The sequence below is a fragment of the Toxoplasma gondii genome, chromosome XI, assembly GCF_000006565.2.
Source record: "Toxoplasma gondii ME49 chromosome XI, whole genome shotgun sequence".
NCBI classification, from domain to species: Eukaryota; Apicomplexa; class Conoidasida; order Eucoccidiorida; family Sarcocystidae; genus Toxoplasma; species Toxoplasma gondii.
Genome location: NC_031479.1, coordinates 3,306,477 through 3,316,708, shown reverse-complemented (window position 1 = coordinate 3,316,708; position 10,232 = coordinate 3,306,477). Strand labels below are relative to the sequence as shown.

Here is a 10,232-nt window from a genome sequence, read left to right as displayed (position 1 = left end):
CCACAGCCATCTATGAAAGACGACTAGATTCACGGTTATCAGCGGCATTTCCACCTGCTGAGACAGATTGCCGTACCAATCCCTAGTTGGGAACGAGAAACAGCGCGAGCGTAATGGGGTCCGAAGCAAACGAGCTGCTCGTAGCAATCTTTTTACTGCAAGCGCACACCCCTTTGTCGGCTGTCAGGGCACGTTGTCAGTCACACTTGTATAACACCGAAAGTGGTTGACTCTGTCAACAGCCTACCCATTCTGTGGCCGGATATCAACTGGTGTCGTCATTTAATGACACCGGGGAACTGTGACAGACGCGAGGAATCGTCGCTCCGTAGCCGCAATAGTCATTTGAATCGTCGTCTGGAAACAGCAGGAGGCCAGATTCGTCTAAAAAGTCGCAGTCGCGCGCCACCACTTCCTTCTGAAAATCTGTAGTATTTCCGTGGCGGATGCCAAAAGAGTTCTGGGTACCGTCGGCGACAGCCTCTGCGACAAGCAGAGCAAATGCTCCGCACACAGCATATCGGAGCTCTACACCTGCATTCACTGTTTGTGTACTGAAGTTAACTGGATCTCAGTAGATGTAAATGTGTGAGCGGAACGTCTGCAACTTCAGCGCCTCCCGCAGGTCGACCGTCAATGGCACTGAAGTTACTTATCTGAAAGGCGTTTTGCGTTTTTGACAAGGCAGCATGTAGTCTTCACTGCCGCCCAAAGTTAACACTCACATTCGAAAAAAAGCAGGAACTCTGAATGAAAGCACAGGTGCTGGCTTTTTGCTTCCGCCGTCGAGACAAGGTTGCGATGTGAACGAGCGACCATACTGTAGTTCGTTGTTGTCGCTGCTGGGTTCCACAGGGTGGCTCCTGAAATCGCTTTAGCCCTGTATCTTTTCACCTGTAGTATTTGTGTCAAAGGAGTCAAAGTATCTGAAGCGGCAGAAATACCCTCTCTCACCACTGGGAACGGTCCAAATGTCTGCAGCATCCTGTTCTGTGAACACAATAAACCGTGCCGGTGTGTCTCTCAAAAATCCAGCGCAAGGGCAGGTTTTATTTCTCCGTCATTTTCATCTGTAACGCATAACTTGTAGTGATATGCATGTTGCTGTAATCCTTCAGTCTGCAACGCGTGGCTCCTCCATTAGCTGTAGTATGATACAACTGCCTACTGCGGTAGTTCGCACAGGGGGGTATTTTAGCGACTGGGATCGGCGAGCAACAGGCATTGTCGTGCCAGAGAGTGTCCATTGCTGCCTGTGATTACGACAAGCACAACTGTCGTACTCACACTGACGGGAAGCAAGCAGCGGGAGCACCGCTCTGACACTTCGACAAAGCACGACACTTTCACCTCCTCAAATGACGGTGAGTCCATTGCTTCCAACGACAGCCAGAAGCTCCACAGTGGTGGCCACGCTACGGTCCGTTGTACAAACCGTGCGTCATTATTCTTTGTTCGCTTGACCTCCGTATCTATCTCCACTCTCCTGCTTCTTTCATATTCCGTGTGTCAGGTTACCAGTCTGGTGCAGATCTCATGCGTCAACGACCATATGTCTCACAGGTCCTCTTTCACCTTTTTATCATTTCACTTTTCCACATTTTAAAATACATGAATGAATGACACGTCGCGAACCGCCTTCAGAAATGCTTTACCACGATTTCATCAAGAGATTCAACGTGGAAATGGAGGTTGACCTTTAACAACCTTCGAACGTGACACCTTCCAATGCACTCTGACGGAGCAAAGGCTGTTCGTCGCCTATTGGCGACACAGCGTGTGAACATTATCGCGATTGAGTCAGACAGAAGTGCGGTTGCCACACATCGTTTCAAAAGAGGAAGAGCCTGACAAGGAACACTCACAGGCAATTATGTAGTAGTCCATTTACTGTGGCATCGCTTGTTCCGCTGGAGCAACACACGGACCAGCGGGTTGCCCGAAATAATTCCTCACACAGAGGACTTTGCCGATAACCTCAGCAGCTGCTAAACGGCTAATTGCTCTTGTAATCACTACTTCAGGTTGAATACATGCGCGGTCATGGGATCAGTTGTGTTACGTGCCACAGAAAACTTCCCGCCTCAGACTTCCCTGGTCCACAACATTAGACTGTTCTCACACGATGGTTAGGGGGCAGTAAAAGCATGGTAGAGGCAGCAGCTGGCCGTCCGAAGATTCCATTTTTATTGTTCTGTACTAGAATTGGATATCCCTACGCGCCTCCAGTGCTTTATCGAGCTCTTGTTGGTTGCTTCAGTATGGCACCACAGCAGCACCCTGCCTAGGTACAGACAAAAACACAGATCCCCAAACTGTGAATTCATTCTGACTTTCTTAAATAAGACCTTGGAGGCGCAAGGTGAAAGCTCTGCAGAACTCTTCCTCTCTGGCAGCAACATGCAGCGGCGGCTTTCTTACCGCTTTGCAAGAACCAGTTCCCCTCTACGTTGCGCTTCCTGAAACAGTCATCATTCCACCGTCCTAATTAAGAGACAGCTCACCAGTTGCTGCAGCCGATCGATTTTAACTACACCGTTGAAAAGTTGGAAAGGTCAGCACACACAAGAGCCAAGTGCAGCACCGGCCCAAACAAAACTTGCTTGTTTCGGTTCCAAGAACTACCTCCTACGAAGTGTTTTTTGTGTCTCGCCTCGTTTGACATCTATAGAAGCAGATTTCGAGGAAGTTTGCGACGCTGGTTTCGTCGAATCGAACCACCCTTCCACGTGGACACTAAACTATGGTCAGATTAGAATACAGACAAATCTATCTCTGAACACCTCGCTTCACGTCAGAGCTAAGATCAACACTAAGTCTCGCAAAATACACCGGTGAAAATGCCCGTCGGACAGAGCATCCCACAGAAACAAAAGGGAAACCCCGAGATGGGCAGAATATTTTTTCTGTATGGAAGTATGTGTTGGTATCTTTCTACGGATACCGTGCACGAATGCGTATCAGACGACTTGAGAGGCGACCGGCGGGGTTCAGGGTTTATGAGAAAGCCGGTATCCTGCCTCCGCTGCATGCTTCGTTAACGAGGCGCCCGCCTCTCTGCAGAGACTTGACACTTTCCATCTGAATCGGATACACTTTTCGCCGGATTGTTTTGTTCTGAGTGTCGGAGAAAAACATCACTGTTCAAACCGCGCAGACAAGAAGTCCGCGTTCCCCGACTTGTCGGGACCAAAGCACGAAATCCTAGAAAACCGAATTCTACATGTCCATGAGCATCATTGCTTGCACCCAGAGGCTGGCGTCTGTCGCGTTGCCTTCCTGGCCTCCAGTTCCCCCCCTGTCTGCCCTCGCGCTGCTTTTGTTTCCGAGTTCTCTGTCGATTCCCGGGTCTTCTGCTCCTTCAGACCGTCCTCCCAGCACGCATGCGCCGCCTCGGCTCGCTTCCTTGCCAGACACTAATGCTTCTTCTGAGGCGCTTCGCGAGTTGCTTCCAACAGACGCAGAAGGTTGCGCTAAACACGGAGAGGTTTCACGTTCCGTCTCTGCATGGGAGCTCCCTTTCATTTTAGAAATCCTTTTTGACTCGAGACTTCGCGCTGCATTCCGAGTTTCGCCTCCTCGAGAGCTCTTCAGCACCCAGCACACACAAAATCCTACGGGCTGTATCGGGGCTGCTCGGACAAGTCGCTTTTTTTGCGTTTGACTCTCATTCGGTGAACTTTGGGAGTTGAGTCTCAGAACCTCCAGCAGAACTTGCCGCTTGCAGCGCGGGCAGTCCTTTGCGATATTTTTCACAATGGAGACGGCAGGGAACTGAGCGCGTGTCCTTCCCCGTCCAGCCTCGTCAGACGTCATGGAATCCGTCCGTGATGCATTGCAACCGCGGACAGATCCGCCGTTCGAGGTCCGCGTCGCGCCGCTTCTCTGCTCCGAATTGTCTGTCTCGCGATGCAACTTTTCTGCCACCTCTGAGTCCTCAAAGCACCCCGGGTGTCGGTGCGCCCGAAGTCTTCCGGACGGAGAAGATGCCTCTACCGAACATGCCAGCGGCGTTGGACTAGACAAATGGGAGCAATTGCCGGGGGACGAGCCTTGTTCACCGCCGCGACTACCGCCAACTCGCGTCTGGCTACTCGTCCGAGTGCTGGTGCTGTCTCCAGTTCCTCGTCTCACGTCTTGCTGCCAGCTGAGACCAGCTAGCCAGTCGGCCTTTGTGTGGAAAACGGGTATCCTTTCCCCTTCCAGAACTCGACATCTCTGCTGCCCCTGGCAGTCTTCCTCGCTGCGTCGGTCTCTCACATCGACCGCAGACGCGTCGCAGGAGCAAGCGCGAGGCTTCGCGTCGGCATGCGCCGAAGAACGCGGGTCTCGTTTCATATCCCTACCATTCGCATCCGACGTCTCTCCTGTACAAAAACTCGAGGCGAAGTCACGAGAAGCCACTGTTACTGGAAACGTAGATTCGATCCGTGCTTTCTCCTCTTCGTTGGCCTCTCTTGCCTTCCCTCTGGTTCCCACAGACGCGGACACGACTGCTTCAGAACATTGTGCACGATTGCCGTTGTCTGGAGCAGTGCCAGCTAGACTATCTCCTTGTCGTTTTGTCTCCTTCTTGCTAAAGAGCGAAAAGAGCGTCCCCAGAAGGCCTGGACGACTTTCACGAGAAAAAAAAGACAAGCGAAGCCTCCCTGCACTGCGGGCCCCTGCTGAGTTCCTCTCTTCAGCCGCGTCCCCGCCGTCTTGTTCTGACGGCTGCCTGCCTCCTGAACAGAAACCAGCTTGCCGAAGGACAGCCTGCGAGTCTCGCTTCGCTCCCGAGGTCCCCACTCCGTTCTCGGCTGCGTAGGTCTCTTCTCCTCCCGTACCCCCTTCCCCTCCCTCTGCTCGGACCGCGCTCAAGAGCTTCCCAGCAGGAGACGTCTGGCTTTGTCTCCACTGTAATCGACAGAGCAACTCGGCGTCTCCGCTGTCTGTGGCGAACGCATGCGGAGACCCCTCAGATCTCTGCGGCGGTCTAAGGGGGTTCTTCCACCCGCAGTCGACACTTTTTCGAGAAAAAAAGGGGAGGAACCGCTGAAAGAGGAACTCTCGGCTCTTCTCGGCTTCTTCGGAGACGTGTAGAAGACTCAGTGGGTCCGAAGATACCGCAGACTCAGCAGCCTGCTGGCCCAGATATGCGTTGGAGACATCTTCCCTCGGAGACACGGACGAGTGAAGCGGCGAAGAAGCGGTCAGACAGCGCGTGCCTTCACAAGTCTGGGGTAACGGCTTCGCAGAAAGAACTTGGAAACGCGAGGAAAGTGTGGGAGAAGAAGCGAGAAGAAACTCGGCGGGAGAACCGGAAGACCACCGTTCAGAACCCAGAGACAGGGGGAGACACCCGGGGTTGCCTTGCTCGGCGTCTCTGCTTGAAGCCGGTGACGGAGCGCAATGCCCAGGCGGCTGAAGCTGCGCCGCAACATCGCTGGGAGACCTCCCTCCCCTTCCGAGCGCCACCGACAGAGGCGCTGCATGCTGAGACCCAAAGAAAGCGAGGTCTTCTGGGTCCATACCACAAACCGACTCGCTTTCTTCCGACCGCACTCGCGCCGCAGACAGTCCCTGGACCCGAGACGCGAAGCCAGGTGAATGTACACCGCGTTGATCCAGCGCCGGCGGAGTGGTTGGTCGAGCCTCTCGCGAGACACAGCAGGAAATCCTGCAGTCGCGGAGCGACGACAGAGAAGCAACCCGCAACTCGTGTCCTGCGAGCGACTCCAGGGTGGGAATCGAAGCCGCAGACGAGTCGGCATTCTCAGGCGCCGCCCCTGGGCTAAGACTAGCTAAGGAAGACAGAGGGGAGAGTCCGCCCCGCGACAACTCCCTCTGTCTCCAGGGGGCGAGACCGCAGCTGCCAGAGCTGCTTCGCCACGAGGCGCCCAAGGTGCTCTGCCCCGAAACGACACACACCAATTGAGACTCGGCTTCTTGGTGTCGCATCGCAGCCTCTCGCCGAGCATTTTCCGCCTCAATCTGCTTCAACTTCTCTTGAAGCAATTCACACTCGGTGCGAGCCTCCTGCGAAGCGGCGCTCAACAGACGCCGAAGCTCTTCCTTCATGGTCGCTCCCGTGGCACTGAGAGCGGCTCTCTCCTCTCCGAAGAGATGCACGGAACGAGGGCCAGTCAACAGGTTCATTCCTGGAGACGAAGAGTTGATATCTTCGATACTCGAAACACTTTCGGCGAGGCCGGGAGAGCAGCCCTGCGACTGAGCAGGAGACCGAGACAATGAACTGTGGGGATGACCAGACGGAGAGACAGAAGACGAGGGAGAAGCAGACGCGGAGGAACATGCGTCCCCGACCTGCGTTCGCGGTGACGAAGAAGGCAAGTTCGAAGGCAACCCGGAGGTTGATGAACCAGACGAAGAAACCGGCAGAGACGAAGAGAGAAACACCGGCTCACCACGCCGGGTTCTCTCCGCGCTTGTTGCTTCACAAAGGAGAGCGGGTGGACGACCCGAGAGCGGAGACAGTGACGCAGACGGAGATGGAAGATAAGAACAGTTCAACGAGGCATGAGAAGGTGAGACTCCTGAAATCCGCTCTATCGACGAAGACGTCGGACGCCCCCGAGAAGGACTGCACGCGTCCTCTCTATGATCGCCCTCTCCGACTCGACGTCCTGTCGCCTCGCTTAGAGGTGGCGACGCCTCCACGCTCCCTGATGCGGTTCTCCTTCGAGAAGTGGAGGAGACAGAACGACGCATGCGCTCCTTGCGCGTGTCTCCTGTGGCGCCAGCTTCTGTGGACTGCCGTTGCTGCCACGGCCCCCCCCACGAGGACGACAAATGACACACCGCTCCGCTGTTGGACGCGTGAAATTCGTCTCCTGTCTCCTCCTGGGGACTCTCCCCACTGTCTCCTTCGGCCTCTCTCGAGCATTCGCCGCAAGGCAATGACGGAGAGGACCTGGGCGAGGCACGAGAAGGCAGACACTCGCGCACAGAAACAGTCGGCAACCGCACTAAGGAGACCGAGGCTGTCGGATCGGCGTCGAAGCGACACTGGTCTTCACACGCAACGGACGCCGAAGAAACAAAGGCCGCCACAACGCGGGACTCGACGGAAAGGGAGCAATTTCCACCAGCGCTGATGCAGGCGCGAGGACCGCGTTCCGAGGAAGTCCTTTTCTCCGCAGCAAAGCAGGGAGGGCTCTTGGAGACCGGTGTATGTACACCCGATGCCGGAGACCTCAGACCGGCGCCGCTACTGCTTAACTTGGGGGAAGAAGCGACTTCCGCGACGAGGCGCTCTTCGTCACACTTTGACTCAACGAATGCACTCTGCGAAAGAGGAAAGGAGGAATCAGAGGTTTCCCCAAAACGAGGCAAGGCGACCTCCGTCATCCCCTGGCCCGTCGAGTGCGGCCGTTTTCTCCTTCCCCGTTTTTTTGTCTCCCGACTCTTCTCTCCAACTCGGGATGCCCGAAACTTCGCATCCGAATTCACTGCGGCTTCGAGAGCCACGCGAGTGGCGACAGAGGCAAAACACGGAGGCGGCAGAGGCGACGAAGGCGAACGATCTCTGTGGAGAGAAAGCACCTTCCGCCTTGTGTAATCTCTTCCCGTCTCACTGCTTTCTGCTCTCGAAGCACTGTGTACACCGGAGACTCCTGCGTATGCAGAGACGTCTCTCCACTTCGGCCCTCTCTTCTCTGGCCCTGGCAGTGACATGCTGACGACATAATACGTACTAACTGACGGCTTGGACGGATGTCTTCCTTTCAATAGCGCAGAGTGTGCTCGAAAATCTCACTCGGCACCGTCAAGAGTCTCAGGGTTCTCCCGCCTCCTGTCGCAGTGCATCTTTTCTGCGGCGCTGCAGAGCCGACAGAGAAGCGGCTTTTGCCGCAGTGCCCTCAGCAACAGGAGTCGCCGACGCTGACACTGATTGAGACGTCTCTGAATGCAGGACAGGGAGACAGCCCAGATCTCAGCGGATCCTGTAGAGCTCTGCCTATGGGGAGCGAAGGAGTTTCTTACAGGATTCACTTGCGTGGTTCCGTACGTTTACCGCACGCTCTTGTGAAATGGTAAAGTTGAACTGGACGGCCTGTGGTACCCCGCGCTCAATGGTTGCTATTTGCTAAAAGATCTCCCTGGACTGTTTTACAGTGAATTGAGTTTGAATCCGTTTTCTTCGGCGAGAAGCCCGTTGATGAAATGGTGAAGAGATGGCGGTAGGGTTTATGGTTTCCCGGTAAGCTCGGACGCCAACGACAGGGGAGTCCCGTGAGCTGGACGAAAGCAAAAACTGCGATGCAGGCAAACAGATTTGTGGCAGGAAAGACTGGCAATCTCTGCGGAGCGTTCTGCTGTTTCTTTCCAAGAAGAAAAAACAATTGGAAGAAAAGACTCTAATTCCTCTGAGAAACTGGTGGAAGTCCGGATCACAGCCACAGTGGAGTGTAATCTGGAGAGAAAACGCCTAGCCGGGCAGGCAGCGTCTAGCACGTAGAACCGAGTATTCCCTGAGAGGCACTGATGGAAAGACTTAAGACAGCGGAGCAGAGGAGTTCGCCTTTGGATCTACTCTTGTTTTCCTTCCATCACCCGTCGGCGTTTTCCAAAAGAGGAAGACTCCGACAAAGAAACAAAGTCGATGTATTAGCAGAGCAGATCGCCAATGTTCTTGAGAAGCCGGGTGTACAGACGGCGCGCGTCCCTGGAGAAACGCGTCGTGGCGACAACCGGAACTGTGTAACTCAGATCGCAGAAACAGTGATAGCACAGTCCCCAGACTACCGAACATGGTTCCAGTGATGGGCTGCTTGTGAAGAAATGCCGACGGCCTCATGGTGCAGAAGAAATCGCACAAAAAAGCATGATAAACAACGACGGGCAAAACATCCCTGGCGACCGCACGGATGAACAGGCTAGCGAGGCGCCGTTGAAGTTTAGCCTTGCGCTTAACACCGCGTTGCAAGAGAACACACGAGTCAGGCACGAAGTCCAGTTTTACGGAAGGATGAAGCGACAGAGAATCGCATTCAGGAAAACACCCGGAAAAACGGGTTGCGAATAATTGGCTCTAAGAAGGACCGCCGAAAGAGACGACGAAAACCGAAAATGTGGCGAAGAAAACAACGACAGAACAGCAAAGACAGTGCCTTTCCCTCTTCCCAGGATTTGTAGTACTAGAGAGTAGGATAGAACGTGAAAAACATAAAGGTTGAAGCTCGACTGAGGAAAAAGACAGCTCAGAGAAAGAGCCGTAGACCCACTTGCAAACCTCAGGATTACCACGTATGGAAGCCGGGAGGAAACGACGCAAATCTTGATCTGAAGGAAAATTTTTAGAGGGCATTTTTCTGAGGAGGAGACCCCTTCGACAATCTACCCCGCACAAGAGCGACGTAACCTCACACCGTCTGAACAAAGCCAAAGCCTAGCGAATCGGAACTTGAAGTGTTGATTGTTCACTGAGGACTGGAAGTTTGTTCTACAAACCGAAAGCCTGACGAACGGTGACGATACTTTTCCGCGAACCTTGGTAAAAAGCGCAGTTAAAACTGGAGATTCCCGACTCTTTTGAAGCAAGAAAAAAGTAAGAGTGAATGAGGACGACAGCAACTCGTCGCTGCTACTGAAAAAGCTCAGAAGACAGGGAACTTCAGGGAACCAAGAAAGGAAGGCAAAATTTATAGACTACGAAAAACTCTGTTGAACAACAAATAGCTTGCAAAGCTGCAAAACCTTTCCCGTTTGAGCAAATGCCTGCTTTTCCCGAGCCTATGGCTTTCAGAAAAAAGCGTACAGCGAAGGGGGTTTCGAGAAAAGCACGGGAACGGAGCGGGTCGGTTGCAGAATCAGTCCAGTACGACGTGGTTGAAAGCGGCATCCCTTTTGTAGTTTTCTCTACAGTTTGGCTTATGTGCAGTAACGCGCTTGTCTTTTCAACATTCTGCTTCGTCGAATCCTTTCCCTGCCGCAGAACGGATGTGTACATGTCGAGCGTCGAGCGCTGTGGAAGTTGACCTGTCCAAGTTCCCCTTCCTGGGGGGGAGATGATTTTTAAAGAGAATTTAAGGTAACTTCTCTTTCACCGAGAGAGGAGACGGAAACTTTGTGAAAATGATAGGATACAAAGATAGAGTCTTTACGTCTCTTAGACTCCGGACACGTTTGAAAAGAAATACCAGGTGCCTAGCGGAATTAGGGTAACTTTGAGTTGACAATGGTAGATATCCTGTGGCCGTGAAGCGCTGTACTGCCTTTAATAGAAGAGA

The 10,232-nt window shown here is 53.6% G+C and overlaps 1 protein-coding gene across 1 annotated transcript; it reads right to left on the bottom strand.

Annotated features, from left to right (window-relative positions):
* Positions 1-1,055: 1,055 nt before the first annotated feature.
* Positions 1,056-9,666, bottom strand: TGME49_313360 (hypothetical protein). Its single transcript, XM_002364506.2, has one exon. The coding sequence runs from the start codon at positions 7,675-7,677 to the stop codon at positions 3,220-3,222; it is 4,458 nt and encodes a 1,485-aa protein (XP_002364547.1). The 5' UTR covers positions 7,678-9,666; the 3' UTR covers positions 1,056-3,219.
* Positions 9,667-10,232: the final 566 nt, after the last annotated feature.

Excerpts from the sequence above, each read along its gene's own strand:
- TGME49_313360 (XM_002364506.2), bottom strand. The coding sequence starts at position 7,677 with ATGTCACTGCCAGGGCCAGAGAAGAGAGGGCCGAAGTGGAGAGACGTC.